The sequence below is a fragment of the Syzygium oleosum genome, unplaced genomic scaffold (genome assembly GCF_021117445.2).
Source record: "Syzygium oleosum isolate NSW1041296 unplaced genomic scaffold, Sole_v2.1 Sole_v2.10, whole genome shotgun sequence".
In the NCBI taxonomy this organism is placed as follows: Eukaryota; Viridiplantae; Streptophyta; class Magnoliopsida; order Myrtales; family Myrtaceae; genus Syzygium; species Syzygium oleosum.
In genome coordinates, this window is record NW_026607494.1 from 2,243,223 (window position 1) to 2,261,593 (window position 18,371).

The 18,371-nt window shown below is 37.5% G+C and overlaps 2 protein-coding genes across 3 annotated transcripts; both read right to left on the reverse strand.

Annotated features, from left to right (window-relative positions):
- Window positions 1–404: 404 nt before the first annotated feature.
- On the reverse strand, window positions 405–8,821 carry LOC130134613 (ubiquitin C-terminal hydrolase 13-like). Its single transcript, XM_056315669.1, has 14 exons — window positions 8,666–8,821; window positions 7,591–7,669; window positions 7,365–7,508; window positions 7,186–7,266; window positions 6,998–7,117; window positions 6,202–6,324; window positions 5,596–5,673; window positions 5,383–5,471; window positions 5,193–5,301; window positions 4,838–4,906; window positions 4,655–4,762; window positions 2,905–3,023; window positions 2,615–2,772; window positions 405–1,639 (listed from the first exon to the last, which is right to left on the reverse strand). The coding sequence occupies exons 4-14, from the start codon at window positions 7,264–7,266 to the stop codon at window positions 771–773; spliced, it is 1,923 nt and encodes a 640-aa protein (XP_056171644.1). The 5' UTR covers window positions 7,365–7,508; window positions 7,591–7,669; window positions 8,666–8,821; the 3' UTR covers window positions 405–770.
- Window positions 8,822–13,757: 4,936 nt separating this feature from the next.
- On the reverse strand, window positions 13,758–17,075 carry LOC115678552 (protein RESTRICTED TEV MOVEMENT 3-like). Of its 2 annotated transcripts, none has more exons than XM_056315670.1 (4): window positions 16,684–17,075; window positions 16,280–16,398; window positions 15,992–16,149; window positions 13,758–14,971 (listed from the first exon to the last, which is right to left on the reverse strand). In XM_056315670.1, the coding sequence occupies exons 1-4, from the start codon at window positions 16,846–16,848 to the stop codon at window positions 14,103–14,105; spliced, it is 1,311 nt and encodes a 436-aa protein (XP_056171645.1). In that variant the 5' UTR covers window positions 16,849–17,075; the 3' UTR covers window positions 13,758–14,102. The 2 variants fall into 2 exon arrangements, with proteins under 2 accessions (XP_056171645.1, XP_030457806.2); XM_030601946.2 differs by having other exon boundaries at window positions 16,690–17,074.
- Between the last annotated feature and the right edge of the window lie 1,296 nt (window positions 17,076–18,371).

The window sequence follows — 18,371 nt, forward strand, 5'->3', positions numbered from 1 at the left end:
TTTCAACGGTGAATTTTTACAGAAAATAGATGAATTCCATTCTACTTGAAGTACATTTGTTACTCTATTTATAAGCAACCTATAGTAGTAAGATCTTAGTTTCACGGCTAAAATTTTGTTTGGAGAGATAAATTTCTACAAAAATAATCACTTATCATTTCATGCAATGTTCGTAAGTTGCCAACACTGTTAATATAATACTCGACATATCTATCGAACACGTCGCCTACTAAGCGGCAGTTACGCAATACTAACAAGACTTCAATTTTGTTGACAACGTTACAGAATTGCCATCACCGAAAATTGTTCTCGTTTTGCCCAAACGGAACATTATTCTCTGAATGAAAGTGATATCAGTGACTTGCATAAGGACATGAGTGTGAAATGCTCGTGGTAGGAGAGTATCGAAATCTTTCTGCAGTACATGTACATGGATAAAAGAAGATCGTCGGTCTCAACTTCAGAGAGAAAACCACAGAAGCATCAATAGGCTTACAAACCTCTGATGAAATAACCGAAAGAAAACCACAGGATGGGAAATTCGAAGCGTATAAAAGCACAGCAGATGTGGTGACTCCTACAAAAAATCATCAGAAGGTGACTGTTTCTCAATGGCACAGGATTTCACCACTCAAACCACTTAACAGTTCCGACCAACAAAAAAGAAAAACCACTAAATAGCAAGAGATTTCACACAGACAGTTCTATTCACATGAGCAATCCATTTGGACAGTGTCTTCATAGCCGGTTCTTATCCAAGCCAAAAGGTTTCAACCAAACTGCGTCTTCAGATTTGACCAAGCAGTGGTTGATCTAGACATTCTTTCCTCGGCTATTTTCTTCTTCTCCTCGGCCTCCGCTACTTTTTGCTCTTGATCCTTGTACCCAGACTTCGCTTCTTCCGACTCGACCATCAAAATCTCCCAGTCCGAAATGAGCTTTTCTCTTCTGGACTTCACTTCCTCAAGTTTTATGTTGAGCTCTTCCTCCTCTTCCGTCAGGTCACCCAACAACTGCTTATACAAGATATGAGTCTCATGATTCTTCTTCATTGTCGCACACATTTGATCCTTCAGCAACTTCTGCAACTCGAATTCGACATTGTCCCGCTCGAAGGTCAAAAAGTCAGACGTGAACTCGTCAAAGTTGGCCCAAAAGGCCTTGACTGACTTTTGCTGGTGCCGTGATAACCCGCTTTTGGCTATGCTTAGCGTCGACACTGCTTCAGCCAATCTGTCTTTTATATTTTGCTTGAAGATATCGGAAAGGCACTCCTTCAAAGACAGCTTAGCCTTCTGTACTTCTTCCAAGGTGGGAGCCTCAGAAGTAGAAAGAGCACCTTTTTGATTGCTCGCTTTCGACCCTCCTCTAGCTGGAGAACTCTCAGCAACGTTAATAATTTCCTCAAGATTTGAGAAATATGCATTGAATGTATCTGTTGGTGTCGCCTGAGGAATATTTGCAGGAGGTTCAGCCAACCAAGTATTTTCAGCTGGGAGTTGGGGGGCCAAAATCTCAGCTACAACCATCAAAGTGTCGTTCACTAAATACCCATTACAGCTGTCACGGACTTCGCTCAATAGAATGAAGGATGTGAAGCCCCCGAGACTCTCTCTTGCAGTGAAATTATGTTCTGTCTCTGCATTTTGTTCAGATGGGACTTCAGTAAAAAAGGGTAACAGGTTAAAGATCACTATATTAGGTTCAATGAATGTAAAGATAACTATGTTTGGGATCAGAAACATGGGACTCCAGAACCACAAGAACGAAGTTAAAGCATGCTTCAAGAAAGCATTGCAACAACAAGGCCTAAACATGCTCTCTCAGTTTGCTTCATCAGAAACTCGGTCTGGTTTAGCTGAAATGGAAAAAATCCAAATTACGAAAACCCTTCTATGTTCATTTAATATAGTACCTAAAAACCTGCAATTTGTCCCACAAACAGTATTGACATGGTGAATCTTCACTCCTTCCAATAGTTCTAAATTGTCTAGATGTTCACGCATTCCATCTGAACTTTCGGAGCCAACTATTCATAGTCACCTCAGATGCTTTGAAGTGCATACAAGTGGACGTGCCATTGGAATCAGCACAAATTGTATACACAGAAGAGACTTAATCTCATCTATAAAGTGGGCATCTCCATAGACAAATGTGCTATGGCCTATTGAGTATTTCTCTCACTTTGATTCCCTAAAGTCATACTTAGTACAACAAGAGAAGTCAAAAAATCCTTCAGTACTCTTTCTGAAAGAGGCTTAATGGTCTTTGCCAATGTACACCACAAATACAATGGAATACTTCACGTAAGATGAATGATGGTGGATGTATTTCACATGAATCACAATTTTGTAAGATATTACCATAAGCAAGATTTCTCAGGTTATGATTCAAATTTGCCATTGCACCATATTTTTTAGTGCAAACTTCATTAATACGAATACCATCAATTGCGAGGACATATATGTGCCTAAATTCTAACAAGACATGAAAGAAGACTTCAGTAGCAGATATTAAATAAGGTTTCTCATTCCCCCAAAATATCATATCTCAAAATTAGATTCCAACAGCAGACAGAAAAAACCAGACATAATTGGAGCCGCAATCAACATACCCCTAATCCTAGAATTGCCATAAATGTTCTGATCAATCAGAGTCAATTTGAAATGGGTGTTTCTGCTCCACCCGGATGGTAGCCTCTCAGAATCAGCGACGTCCAAGTATATCGACAAATGCTCTGTATTGTTCCCCTTGGGGAAGATGAGTATTCGCCTGCTCACATCAACCGTACCATACAAGAGAACGGATAATTTTTAGGAAAATCAACAACTAAAGGAAACGAAAAGACAAGAACAGGCCACGTTTCGATCAATGCGCTTGCCAAAAATCGAATACAATGATTACCAGGCATTGTTGCTGAGCGTGAACACTTCGGAGTAGTACTTCCTTTGAGTCAAGCTAGTGAAGTTGGTAATCATCCATGTGTATTTCCATAAAGTGAAACTTTGCCCTTCCATCGCGTGCTTCCCCATAATCCAATCAGTTGAAACAAAAAAGACTTGTCATCAGTCTTTACAATGAAGAACACACAACAGTTCCAAAAATTCAAATGAAAAAATTGCAGACATCATCATTCTTTAACATCAACCAAACAAACACACGCCCCCATTTTTTACGGGTCATGAAAGGAACGCAAAAAGAGCATTAAAGAATAATTTAGCCTACATGTACAATCGACACCGTAAAAAGAATAGTTTAGCCTACAATGGTCACCGGGGACATCACTCATGACGCAACAAGCGTTCTCAACCTCCACCTCATTATTATCTAGTAGTCCCTTATATGTAAGGTGCCGTTAAATCATCGGCTCTTCTTAGTTCTATATCTTAACAGGCTTTTCATGGGTATGACAGTTCTGCAAATTGGGCAATAAATCACGATGCCCAACATGGAAAGACAAGCAACCGACAAGCATTTTAACCAGGCATAAAATGGCTTACACGGCAGTATCACCTTGTCCACATTGAATTTCTAAAGCAAATGCGTTAAGTACAGAAATAAGCCATATTCACCCCAACTTTATTATGGCTTTTCTTAAATGCCCACACAATCAATAACGCATTCTTACATCCGCTATACTCATTTTGAGCACGTGTCAGCATTTGACTACCAACTTTATTAGAAATTTCACTTAAGCTTAAGTGGCATTCAATGGTCGCGTAAAACCAAGAACACACTCCTCTACTTTCTCCATCCCACTTGTTTTTTGTGGGTAAGAACTCCATGATTTCTCCATCCTACATTGTGACATTTGGCCTGCTGGCCTTTATTAAATTTTTACTCCATAGTCCATATACTACTCTTTTGGACTGACTTAAACAAATCCTTATGTTCCAACGTTTCCCACTACAATGTGAGCTTTGTATTCACTCCTGGTTGATTTCAGCTTTCATCTACAAACATCATCAGGAAAATGCATATGCCAAGGGTATCATCTTGAATATTCCCAATTAGCTTGAAAGTGAAAGGATAAGAGCTTAAAGCTGAAAACTTCGATCAATCCTAGGCTATAGGCTAAACCTCGATTTATCATCGATGTATCCTTACTAAACTCAAAACTTTGTCATGCACGTCCTCTTATAATTGTATATGAACAACGTGTACTCCTTTCCTCTAAAGAATTCTCCAAAGAATTTCTCTTGTAACCCGTCATATTTCCTTTAAATTAGAAGAACAATGCATAAATCCCTTTGCCCATCCTTATGCCTTTCCACAACGGATAGCCTTCGCAAATATCAAATAGTATCATCTAATGCTAAGTGAATTCATGGATGATGGTATGGCTCTTTCCTATAAGTTGACAGGTCCATTAACACACTCCTCAAAGCAATGAACTAGTCCCTATAAGTTGTGGCATAGAGAGAATGCTTTGAAAGATGTTTCTTAATCCTGAGGTTATTGTGTTAATCTTAATAAATTAGTTTCTGCAAGTCATATGACCAAACAAAGTTCAGTAAAGAGCACGGGAAAGAAAGAGGAGTTCAACTGCATGCTGAAGACTAAGAAACACACCTCCAGACACCAGATACACAAGTAAAGAAGAAACTCACAAAAACTCAAGTGATTGTAGTAAACAAATGAGGGCTGGCGGTACCTGGCGGTTGTGCACATACTGCAAGAAAGAAGGAACATTTGGGTAACGAAATTCATTTTCATTGTCTATTTGAGCTTTTTGAAAGCAAATGATGTCCCCATCTTCAATCTGAGAAGAGAAATAGAGTACTCAGAAAATGTGCTAAAAGTGAGGTTGAATGAGACGCAATAAGCCAATTTATACCTGATTCATTCGAAATGATGCCTGCTTGTCAAGATGCTCACACATGACAAAAGGCTCAAACTTTATCTCCTGGGGATAACACCAGCATGAAATGAGGGCGTTAAATTTGCTTTGCCAAGGATTGCGACAGACCTTCTATAGTTGAAACTATGACGACTTTTATCTTTTACCACAAAAACTAGATTTTAAAAGTGGAGAGTAAACGCTGCTTGTTATAATTTTTGCGAAAACAGTACATAAATTTAACTTCTCCGCAAATATTGAACCAACTTGAATAAAATTGAAGTATTTAGTCCTCAAGGAAGTATGTTCAAATGCAGGCTTCCTCTTTCTCTAAGGGAAGGGAAGATCAAACCTCAAATAGTTCTAATTCTTCATCTTGATTGAAGCCTGCCATCTTGTTTAATCTTGGCAAAATTTCAATTGGTCTACCGTAACTCTTCACAAAGAGCCTACCTACATATCTGGTATCATGTTCTCATGTAAGATGAAGAAAATAGGTGCAAAGAAAACAGGAAAATTTTACATACAGAAATGCAAACTACCGCAGTTCTCCTTTCTCAGGGTTGTAAAGTTTGAAGAATAGCAAGATATCTTCTTTAGATTTTTCAGGTGGTGAAACAGGAACCTGATCCTGCAATATCATGCACTGTCATTTAGACCATAGCAAAAGCTACAAAAATATGGTACCTTCCAAAGCCACCTCAGAATCGCCTGCCAAACACAAATATGCATGGCCAATGACTATAAATCATTACCAGCCCAAGCTCAACTTCCAAGAACAGCTTTAATTTTGCATTGTGAGCCTTGTTCGGCATCTCCCTTAACTGTCCAACCTATGTCACAGGTTATCACAATCATTAGATGATCAAACATACATGAGAAGCAATTACTCATTCTACATACTCCAGTTCGTCCTCATTATTATGATGAGCCTAAGCCTATTAAACAAAAATCAAAGATGACAGCAGTTTTACTAACACCACCATCGCTAACGGCCTAATCAATCTGTTGTCAAGAAAGTAAAATATCTACTGAAGACTTTGAGTGCATGACAGGACCTGCCTACCAATTTCCACACAAACAAGGCAAAGGCCATGGAGTAATATTTGATTCTGTCTCCACCTCACGTCCATGAGGAATAAGTTTATATGGTAGATAGTAGATATTGTAAAAGAGAGTTTAGAGAGAACTCATAACTCCCATTAAGGAAAGTGACCTTAACGATCTTATTTTACATGTATGTGGCTTTTCTGCATTCTATCAAGAAACTTTGACATACTTAGAAATACAAGAACCTCCCCAATCACATAAATTAATCCATGGAAATTGGAGAATGGGATTCAGCAGTAAAATGTTATTACTGATTGAGCTTCCTCTTGGGGTGTTAGAGGCCGATTTGGACGGTAAGTATGGTTTTTCCTCATTGCCCATAACCAGAAACGCTGACATTGCACAGGTACACCGAACTCTCTGGCAACTTCCTCCTGCGAGTTACCAGAAAATCAGTTACATGCATAAATCAACATATCTGACCATACATATTACTAGATAGGATCGGAATGAAACAGCAACGTTCACATGGCTGACGCACTAAACAAAAATATTTGTTGTTTTTACTGCCATATTTAAATTAGCATAAAGCAATATCATAATATAGCTACTATCCCAGTACCAAAATCAGAAGACACCAAGTTAGAAGTCAGGTATTCTGAAAGCTCTTTGAAGCATGGTTTATTTACCAGAGTATAACGATTTTCAGCTATTCAAAGATTTATTATGGTAAATTGAAGAGATGAAGTACAAAAATACAATGAAAAGCAAGTACACAATTAACAAAAAAAAGAGAAAGTATCGCACACAGAAATTCTTTCAAGAGCAGATGACAGTCAAGATGGATTCCTGAATCAGCACTGACGTAGTCGAAGAAGTAAAGACAACAAAAGTGTGAAAAACAAGGCTAGATTAGAGAAGAATTGTAGCTGGAACAGAATAGATGCATTCAAGGGTTTGTAGAAACCGGCAATGTTATTGAATCAGAAAAAACTAACGAGAAAGAGACTCAAAGACCTAACTATACTGGGGTGAAGCTCGAATTAGTCATTAGCTACAGTCATGAAAAGCGTAAGGATACCTTACCAAAAAAAAGTGTAAGGATACCTTGAAAAGAGTAAACGGCATTTGCTTCTGAATGCGAAAACTTCGGACTTTTTCATGGTCCACAAGATCAAAGTATATATCTTTTCCAATCTGGTCAACAAGATCCTCTTCTCGCGCAACCTAGCATAATAAGCTGTTGCTTTAGATATAATATTAACAAAAGGCCAATGCTGCTTCTGAGTATACACCTTTATTATAGTATGAAGATAGGCTTGTGCTCTGTACTTTCTCTGTTCCTCCTTCTCTTCTTGTTCCTTCATCAAACTCATCTAAAGACAATAAGAACATAAGTCCAACTCAATACGTTCCCAGCTTCATGGACACATAAAGGAGAATAGGAGTAGCATTCATCAAGAAAGTATTTTACCCTGAAATGTTCTGCAATATCCTTCTCATCAAAGTGACAAATGATTTTGTCCTTGTCACTGTCACGTCATACAAGCAAGTATGCATTTAAGTATTTTATAGATTTGAAGGGAGAGTTGTTGAAACCAGGATTGGTCTGCGGCCACTGAAAGAAAATAAATAAGAGACATATAAGTTCATCACAAGTCGGGCAAAGAAACAATTTGATAATCAGTGTAATATATCACCTCCTTCTCTCCCCCATACTGTTCTTCCAAAACCCTCTTTGTATCTTCTTTTGTCACCCGTTCATCATCAAATTTAACCCTGAAAGTGGGAGTCTCAAAAGATGTGCTACAGAGAAGTGATGAGTTCTACTCGGCAGTCTTCACCCAACATGAAGGGGAATAACTCCAAGATTGCGGTATCAACTAGATTGTTTGGGTAAAAATGAAGATTTGCCAGCGGAAAGTATATGAAGTTGTGATCATACTACAAATTAAGGAATCTACATTTAGGTGTCTCCTACATTCCATGTTTTCAAGTATATCGCATAACATAAGTTCATGGGAAATGATGCAAGCAACGATAGTATCCATCGTAGCATCTGTATCCATTCATTATCTCATTTTACAACCAAATCAAGCATTTGATAACTATTTAGTATTCGAAATTGTGTTCAAAATATGCTTGAAAGTGCCCGATTCAACTCAATTAAAAAGATGCGCTTCAGAAAAGGAAGATGGGTATATATATTTGCTATTTTTTTTATCGTCAACTTATCAAACGTGAACATTTGAAATTGAAACTCGTTGTCAAACACGATTCGAAAAACTTGACGTTAAGGCCTCCAGGTACGGATCACAGTCTTGCCATTGTCCTTTTCAGGCAAAGCTACATCATAGTAGTCTGTCGGTCCTAATCAGGGGTTGAAGCATGCACATAGCACATTAACATTGAGAAGTAGATGTGGAACCAGCATATCTTCGTCCTCTTGCTGTAACGCAATCAGCATCTAAAGCAGTTAGCTTCCTCCCAACCAAAACCCGGTCAATCTAATCAAAACCCAAAGACATCGCGCAACTGAAGCTCAGTTCAGAAGGCCACCCGCGTCAAAAAAGAAGAAAAACCCTTCAAAAAAAGAAGAAGAAACTCAAATTCTACGAGCCACAGAGCGAAATGACCAGTATCATAGAACCAGCAACAGTGAAAAGAAGCGGTAGAAACCACAGCGACCATCAACGGGTAGATTAGTAACTGATATTTAGCACAGAGAGAGAGAGAGAGAGAGAGGGAGATGGAGATGGAGAGAGGGTTGATTACATCACAAGGTGGAGGAGTCATCATAGCCATGGATGCAGAGACTTGCAAATTCGTGATCAACCACTGTAGAAGCAACTAGAGAGAGAAAACGAAAAAGGAGGAGGAGGAGAGAGAGAGAGAGTTGGAGGGAAAAGTAAATGCAAGAGTGTTAAGTGCTTATATAGGTCACTTAAGAAAAAGAAAAAAAATTGTTTTTTTTAACTTCTATAGTAATAAAAAACTAACAAAAGAGAAAGTGAAAAATGATACCTTAAGATCGAAGGAGTAGTAGGGACTACACTTGAAGCGATAAACCATATTCAAACCTAGCTGACTCAGATAATATCAAAATCGGGAGTGTGTGTGTCGTGAGACAAGGTCGTGGCCCTTGCCAATTGCATCCATAAATTTGAGGAAAGGTCCAACTTAAAGAAGAAGGTACATAATTTAGGGGTCAATTTCACAAATGAAAGTTAAGGACACTTATTGAATATTTTGAGCTGCAATATTTGTGCTTTTTGACCTTTAGACTCAAAAAGATGTTTAGTTAAAAAAAAAAGAAACGAAAAAGGTGGACATCCGAGAGGAAAAGCGGGAGAGAGAGATGCAAAGGGAAAGAAAAGGAAAAGAAAGAAGAAGAAAAGAAAGAAAGGAAACGGAAAAAGGGAAGGGGTACCTGATACGGGGTCTTGTCAAGCTAAATTTATTCATTTTGTAACGCTTGGTATCGCGACCTTATCTCAAGGTGCACCATCTAAGAATTCGGCTAATGGATTATTAAGCCTCGACACTCTTCCAAGCTTATACCAATTTGTAACTTATAATTCAAGTTCTTAATATGTAAATAATTTCAATTATGAGTCACCATTAATCAGTTTACGATAGGTTGATTAGAAATCTAAATAAAGTATCGAGAGATATTATTCCTACGAATCATAATATGAATAAGAGATTATAAGTACGGAGGCTTGATTACGCCAGATTACTTTTAACACCCTTTCGGTACCTTTTTCTTTTCATGAATGTAGGCAACCTGAATTAATTTTATTATCTCTTAACACGTGAAGTGATCATGTGGGTGCGCAAACCCAAATTACCACCCAATAATCAAAGTATGAAATAAATTGAAAGATAGGGAGAATGTACTTACCTCAAAATGTAAGCATCTACAATGTGAGTTAGAAAATCACATTATTAATCCTAATATGATTTCTATTTAGCACGCAATTCCACTCAATATATATATATATATATATATATTTTCTCTTGATTTTATGAAAACCAACGTATATGCAATAATGTAGATAATATGAGATCCGATTAAATGATGATGGGCATATGATATATTTTTGTATTTTCTATTAAAATTCGTAATTAAAAATGCCTATTATCAAAACATGCAATTTTAAACTAAATAAAACAAATTAACCCTTTCTAGAGTGATGTTTTTGGTATATTTCAATTAAAATTCGGAATAAATAAATGACTTAAATTAAGCATGCTATCTATTCTAGAAAGGTAATCTAATTTATTCTAAGATGGTGTCTTTTTTGGTATTTTTCATGAAAATTCGGAATTAAAAATTACCTTAATAAACTATCAAGATTGTGATAGTATCTAACTTAAATTAGGAAGTAATCTACGTTAAATACTAATTTAAATCGGAATATAATTTTAATCTTCAAAAATCTACTAAATTTGCAATCTATCCAGAATATCCTAACTTAACAAGGGAATTCAATCTAGCATGATTCTAATCTAATATTATCTCTAAAATTCAGTTTAAACATGCAAGGTTATCTAACAAAATTTAACTAAATCCATCATGATATTTTTTGTTTTTTTTCTTTTGCAGGCAAACAAATCAATTAAAAGGATAAGCACCCATCATCAAATAATATCCACACAATCGACAAGATTTGCTTTATCTATTTAAATTTGGAAACGAAAGAAGCTAGCGATCATACCCAAATGGTTATGGATATTAATGGAAGGTTTCTCGTATAAACTTGGAAACAAGATAAAGCAGGATTGTATCTAAATAGTTATGGATAAGATGAAAGATTTTCCAGTATTGTATCTCATAGTTAGAGATCAGATTATTGTCCAAACATGTTGTTATTTTCCTAACTTGGGGTGATTTTTAAAATTTTGCAGATATACACAATCACTCCAAAGATAGCAAAAATTCCATAAAATAAGCAATACCAACCAAATTGGGCAATAAAATATACAAATCGATATTGGATATAATCCTTACCTAATTTGAGGATAATTTCCAAATTCGAACTTGATAGAAACTGGGATTGTGGATCTGGGTGGAATGGATGCGGCTCGGTATGGCGAGGATCTCACGGTGGTGGCTCGGATGAGGTTGGCCATGGTGAGGCTTGTGGCAAGGACAGCTGCCTCATGGCTGGAAGCCTGCGAAACAGAACACAACTGGAGTCGTTTGGCACGGAATAGAGCAGCAACAAAGACTTTTTTAGCTTCATGGATTCCCAAATGATGTAGAAAATGCTGAAATGTGATCCCGCAAAAAGGACTCGGCCAAAGCAGCACTGAATCATCATTGGACGGTCTCTTATATTCTTATGCCTGGGAAAAATTTGTAAATCAACTGGATCCATTAGACCGCCTAGGAATCGGACTAGCTGATCTGGTCCAATCCTAGGACTAGGTGGTCCAATTCTCGGTTCCAGAAACTGGGAACGGTCTTTCTAGTTTGGTTCCCGATTCTTGGGTGGGATCGGACCGCACCGAGAACCGATTACCTCTTATGATAACTTCCTATTACTACCTTAAAAGTAGTTACGTTTTAAATTTCACTTTGGTGGGGATTTAAATACTTTGAAAGCGCAATTATGTTTGTGAGTAGTAAGATTTTATTATCGATAGCATATATCTAAACAACTTGATAACTTATGGGGAATTAAGACGTGCTTGTTTCGCGAAAAATGATTTGGAAAACATTTTCATTAAAATGATTGCTTGTATAGCCTATAAAAATAAATGAACGAAAAATATTTTCATACGATGAAAATATTTAGACATAAATTGTTATCTTTAATGAAAATGTTTTTCATTGACTAATTATTCGAGTCATACAAGCGATCATTTTTAGGATAATATTTTCCAAATTATTTATTTTCCACAGATCAAACAGAGCCTTGGTAACTTACCCGTAGGGGTGAGCATGGTTTCAGGGTAGAACCTGGAACCTGAGAACCTGATCGGTGGAAACTTGTAAATTCCAGGTTCCAAGGTATGCAAGGTAGGTTCCAAGTTTCAAAAATTGGAGAATTTATTTTGACGGATAGGTTTCAAGTTCTAGGTAGGTAGTACTTGGAACCTGAATCCTTAAACAAGTTTTTTGTGTTTTTTATTGATCTATGTCTTCGTATGATTATGTGTTGTTTCATAGCGTTAGATGATGAATGTATAATTTGAAACTACTAGTATGAGCTTTCATTTTATGACTTGTTAATATTTCATATTCTTCGTGTGTCTTAATATAAGTTATGATTGGTAGATCGTAGCAGTAAGTGATGGTCATTAAAGGTAATGATTTACTAGAATTGTTCAATTAATAATACAGGTGGAACTTAAGTATACCCTCGAATCGACTCTAAACCTGTGATAGGGAAGGTTCTAGATTCCAAAGTATGTAGGATAGGTTCTATGTTCCAAAAAATGAGGAACCTATTCCTACGAGTAGATTTCAGGTTCTAGGTGAAACCTTTACGGAACTTGGAACCGTTCACCCCTACTACCCTATAGTCGCCTTTGGGAAAACAACGTGCCAACCAAGTGATGAAATTACTAATTGAAAATTGCTTACTAGTTTCATAACTTACTGTTGACTTGAAAAATTGGTAATTTGCCAGGTGCCTTACTAATTTAAATGGGAAGGTTCTATTTCCAATGATTTTTTAAAAATTTTTGATAATTTACTATTGAATTTTTCTTTATAAATTCCTCAAATTGTTTGTAATTGCTATAGTAAAATGAGCGTACTTTAGTAACTGACTTATTTCATTTATAGATACTAAGGGCGCGCATGATAACCATTCTATTTCTTTATTTTTTTATTTTTCTGTTCTTAGGAACAGGTTTGGAACAGAAATCTGTTTGGTATCGCAATGTCATTTTTCTATTTCTGGAACAAATTTTTAGTCTATAAATAGGTTTGGAACAGAAATGAAAAGTAAAAATTTTCTATTTTTCCATTTCTGGAACAAAAAGAGAAATAGAAACTGTTTTCATTGTTTGCCTTCGCCTCCCATCGCCTGCCACCGCCACCCCTGCTGGTCGGCTGCGCCCATTGATGAATGAAAAAGAGCGCAGGAGGGAGAAATATTTTGTCGTTATTAAATAAATTTCTGTTCCGAGAAGAAAAATTTTGTCATTATTAAAGGCATGTTTATATTTAGAAAACTCGTCTAAGTTGCTAGAATTCTATTCCAGAAACAGAATGGTTATCATTCACGTTTTAAGTTTCGATATTGATTTGAAAGAGGAAAATTTCTTACTTTGTTGGTAACTTACTAACTTGTGGATAATCTTACATTGGTAAATTAATAATTTTTCTGTAAGCAACTCATTGCACCTGTAAGTTTTGGTTTTCAACGGTTATTTTCTATAAAAGCAGATAAGTTCAATGTTACTTGAACTTTGTACCTTTTCAACTCTGTTTATAACTTACTAACTTATAAGTGGACCTACAGTAGTAAGATCTTAATTTATCCGGTAAATTACTATTCTCACGGCTAAACTTTTGTTTTGAGCGGTAAGTTTATAAGAAATTGATAAATTTTTATTTCATGTGATGTTCGTAAGTTGTTAACATTGTTAGTAAACAACCATCGACAAATCTGTCGAACCAGTTGTGTGTTACTAACAACGTTACAGGATTACCATCCCCGAAAGTTGTTCCCTTTTTGCCCCAACGGAACATTGTTCTCTGAATCAAAGTGATATCAGTGAACTGCATCATAAGGACATGAGTAAAATGATTGTGGCAGAAGAGTGTGTGTCCAAAATCGTCCTCTTGAAATCTTACTGCGGTACATGTACATGGATCAGAAAAACATCCTGTGTCTCAACTTCAAAGTGAAAGAAGTACAACTTCAGTCGCAGGTTATCATTTTGCGGAAAATTAAGCAGACCAACGCCAAGCATCTATAGGCTTACAAGCAGGAATGGTTCTACCTTCAAACCTTTGATGGAATAACAGAAAGAAACACACACAGAATGTGAAATTCGAAGTGTACAAGAGCACAGCAGATGTGGTAACTCTATAAAAATATCAGAAGGTGACTGTAACACAAAGGCACGGGTTTTCACCACTCGAAAGCACTTATTAGCAAGAGAATTCATACAAACACAGTAGTATTCACATACGCGATCCATTTGAATAGTGTCCTCATAGCCAGTTATGATCCAAGCCAAAAAGGTTTCAACCAAATAGCGTTTTCAGATTTGACCAAGCAGTGGTTGATCTAGACATTCTTTCCTCGGCAATTCTCTTCTTTTCCTCAGCCTCTGATACTTTCTTCTCTTGATCCTTGTGCCCAGATTTCGCTTCCTCCGACTCGACCATCAAAATCTCCCAGTCCGAAATGAGCTTTTCTCTTCTGGACTTCACTTCCTCAAGTTTTTTGTTGAGCTCTTCCTCCTCTTTGGTCAGGTCACCCAAAAATTGCTTATACAAGATGTGAGTGTTGTGATTCTTCTTCATTGTCGCATACATTTGATCCTTAAGCAATTTCTGCAGCTCGAATTCGGCATTGTCCTGCTCAAAGGTCAAAAAGTCGGAAGTGAACTCATCAAAGTTGGCCCAGAAGGCCTTGACTGATTTTTGCTGGTCCAGTGATAACCCACTTTTGGCTACGCATAATGTTGACATTGCTTCAGCCAATCTGTCTTTTACATTTAGCTTGAAGATATCGGAAAGGCACTCTTTCAAAGACAGCTTAGCCTTCTCTACTTCTTCCAAGGTTGGAGCCTCAGAAGTCAAAAGAGCACCTTTTTGATTGCTCGCGTTCAACCCTCCTCTGGTGGGAGAACTCTGAGCAGCGTTAATAATTTCCTCGAGATTTGTGAAATACGCGTCGAACGTATCTGTTGGTGTTGCCTGAGGAACATTTGCAGGAGGTTCAGCCAACTGAGTATTTTCAGCCAGCGGTTGGGGGCCAAAAATCTCAGCCTCAATCGTCAAAGTGTTGTTAACTAAATACCCGTTACAGCTGTCACGGACTTCACTCAATGGAATGAAGGATGTGAAGCCCCAGTCACTCTCCCTTGCATTGAAATTATGTTCCGTCTCTGCATTTTGTTCAAATGGGACTTCAGTAAAAAGGGTAACAGATTAAAGGTACCTTGTTTCACTGCATTAGGTTCAATAAATGAACAGATTACTGCGCTTCAGATCAGAAACATGGGACACCAGAACCACAAGAACGAAGTTAAAAGCATGTTTCGAGAAAGCATTGCAACAACAAGGCCTAAATATGCTCTAGCAGTTTGCTTCATCAGAAACCCAGTCCAGTTTGCTGAACCGAAAAAAATCCAAATTACGACAACACTTCTCTGTTCATTTGATATAATACCTAAAATCTTGCAATTTGTCCCGCAAACAGTATTGACATGGTGAATCTCCATTCCTTCCAATACTTTTTTTTGGTCGGAATTCCTTCCAATACATCTAAATGTCCAAATGTTCACGCATTCCTTCTAAACTTTCTGTTGCCAAGTCTTCATATCATCACCTCAGATGCTTTAAAGTGCATATAAGTACAATTGCAATTGCAATTGGCACAAAATTATGTATCACAGAAGAAACTTCATCTCATCTATAAAGCGGGCATCTCCATAAACAGATGCTATGATCATCGAGTAATTTCTCACTTTGATTCCCTAAAGTCACACTTAGTTCAACAAGAGAAGTCAAATAATGTTTCCATGTTCTTTGGGAAAGAGACTTATAAATAGAATTGACGACTGTGCTGCATTGCTAACCCAACTATGGTCTTTAACAATGTACACCACGAAGACAATGGGATAGTTCACATACGATGAATGATGGTGGATATATTTCACCTGAATCACAATAAGCATAAGCAAGATTTCTGAGGTTATGAATCACATTTGCCATTACTCCAAATTTGTAAGTGCAAACTTTATTAACACGAATACCATCAATTGCGAGGACATATATGCGCCTAAATTCATCCTAGACATGAAAGAGGACTGAAGCTGCAAAAATGAAAGAAGGTTTCTCATTCCACCATATCTCAAAATCAGATTCCAACAGCAGACTGAAAAAACCAGTTGCAATCAGCGTACCCTTAATCCTAGAATAGCCGTAATTGTTCTGATCGACCAGAATCATTCTGAAATGGGCGCTTCTGTTCCACCCGTATGGTAGCTCCACGGAATCAGCGACGTCCAAGTATATCGACAAATGGTCTATATTGTTCCCCTTGGGGAAAATGAGTATTCGCCTGCTTACATCAACCGTGCCATACAAGAGAATGGATAATTTTTAGGGAATTCAACAAGTAAAGGAAACAAAAAGATGAACAAGCCGCAATTCGATCATTACGCTCGCCAAAAATCGAATTCAATGATTACCAGGCATTGTCGCGAAGCGTGAACACTTCGGAGTAGTACTTCTTTTGAGTCAAGCTAGTGAAGTTGGTAATCTTCCATGTGTATTTCCATGAAGTGGGATTTTGCTCACCCATCGCCTGCTGCTTCCCCATGATCCAATCAATTGAAACAAAAAAGAGTCACCATCAGTCTTTAGAGTCGAGAGCAGACAACGATTCCCACAAAACTCAAACGAAAAAATTCGCAGACATCATCGTTCTTTCACATCAAAACCAAGCAAACACACGCCCCATTTCTGATGGGTCAGGAAAGGAGCACAAAGAGAGCGTGATCAAGAACGTTAAAGAATCGATTGAGATTGCATCAGACAGGGCGAGATTCAAAGAACGCGGACTTGAAACAGAGAGCAAAATGAAGAAACGAACACCAACCTCTCCCTCGAAACAAGGAACGAGCTCCGACTCAGAGGAGAGCGGGACGACAACAGGTTGAGGTGGGACAGCAACAGGTCGAACCTGGGTTGTGTTTCGGGGAGGACGAGAAGGAAAGCCGCAACGAGAGAAGCAGCAACCACCTCTTCTTCCACTCATCGAGTCGTGGGCATCTCAGAATAAAAACCGAAAGACTGCCCCTCACCAATTCATAAGCCACAGAGATCTCGAAAATCCACCGATGGACACGGCTGATCCAACTCTTCTCAGTTGACCAGAAAATGCAGAGTAACTTGGAGGAACCAAGTACCAACCTTCATATCAAATTTTGTGTTATTGTTGTTAGTATTATTGGGTAGTTGCTTGTTTGCTGCTCCATCTCTCCGGTTTCTTGAGCCGTGTCAAATTGACGTTGGAAACGTCTCCCTTCGCGTTCTTCTGGTTAGTTTCCTTTGTTTTAAGTTCGATGTCCTTTCCGTTGACATCTACATTGAATTTGTTCCGCGTACACTGAGTTTCATTCCCTTATATATATTTAATATTGGTCACAAGCTCATCTTCCAGCTCGTGTTTAATGGGCCCCACGCGGAGTGGATAATCCCGTCGAGCAACAAAGGAAAGCGAAATAACGAATAAACAAGATCTAGTAAAATGGGTCATGATGGGTTGCTTGTGGATATCGCTGTGGCATGTCGCTGTCGATATTATGTTTGAATCCAACTTTGCATCTTGCGTTCGAATTACACGTCATGATTAATTTTGCACACACACGAAATTGGTGCCTTTAATCAAGGGATAATTAAAAAAAATACTAACTTTACCTTGATTGACATTCCTGGCCCGAACATTTTTTTGTCTCAATAAAAAGCATCAACTTTAACTTGAGTCCCAAATCTAATCCCCGTGATGTGAAATTTTCAAATTGTTCGAGCCATATTTAAGATTTAAGTGAAAATTGATGATTTTTTATGAGACAAAAAAAGTTCGGATCAGAATTGTCACATAAAGTAAAGTTTGAATTTTTAATTAATAACCGCACCAAATAAGTGTATTGGCAATATTACAAATTTTAGAATAGCATGCATACTTAGGAAATTAATTGATGAGTAATTTAAGACTTAACCATAAATATTGTTTTAATATTGAAAGGGTGTCGTGGGATGCTAATTTGTCCAATGCATAATCAAAGCACATACCTAATATCATTTTCTTTGAAATATACGCAGTCATGTAATAAACCTTTAATTATATAATTTTCTTTCCTTTTATTGGCTTTTTATGATGATGGTTTTTCCTACATTATTAATCTCTCTAAAATGACCTAGAAAACTAAGTTATTGAGTAAAGCTCGCACGCGGGGGCAGAACCTCAATTCGTGCCTGTGCGTGTGAGTTTTACACGAATCCACCATATCCAAGGATCTAGTCTTGCCAATCGACTAGAAAAGTTTTTCGCAAACGAAAAATTTAGGTGCTGAAGTAGCTTTAATCTGCTTATAAATTATTCAATGGATATTGCCTTTGCGTTCGTGCTCTTAAATTATCATTGAAAAATACTCATTCCAAAGTTATAAATCACAGTCGTAAGATTTGTTGTTGCTTTTGTCATATTAGTAATGGAATAAGTCTACTTATGGATTTTTTTTTCATGGATTTAGCCGATCAATGGCGGTGTTTAGTGTC

Excerpts from the sequence above, each read along its gene's own strand:
- LOC115678552 (XM_056315670.1), bottom strand. The coding sequence starts at position 16,848 with ATGAGTGGAAGAAGAGGTGGTTGCTGCTTCTCTCGTTGCGGCTTTCCT. Across the intron at positions 16,399-16,683 it reads GTTTCGAGGGAGAGGTTGGT|CAGGCGATGGGTGAGCAAAA; the intron begins GTTCGTTTCTTC and ends ATGGGGAAGCAG. Across the intron at positions 16,150-16,279 it reads ACGCTTCGCGACAATGCCTG|GCGAATACTCATTTTCCCCA; the intron begins GTAATCATTGAA and ends TGATGTAAGCAG.
- LOC130134613 (XM_056315669.1), bottom strand. The coding sequence starts at position 7,266 with ATGAGTTTGATGAAGGAACAAGAAGAGAAGGAGGAACAGAGAAAGTAC. Across the intron at positions 5,674-6,201 it reads CCCAAGAGGAAGCTCAATCA|GTTGGACAGTTAAGGGAGAT; the intron begins GTAATAACATTT and ends CCTGTGACATAG. Across the intron at positions 4,907-5,192 it reads AAGAATTAGAACTATTTGAG|GAGATAAAGTTTGAGCCTTT; the intron begins GTTTGATCTTCC and ends TGTTATCCCCAG.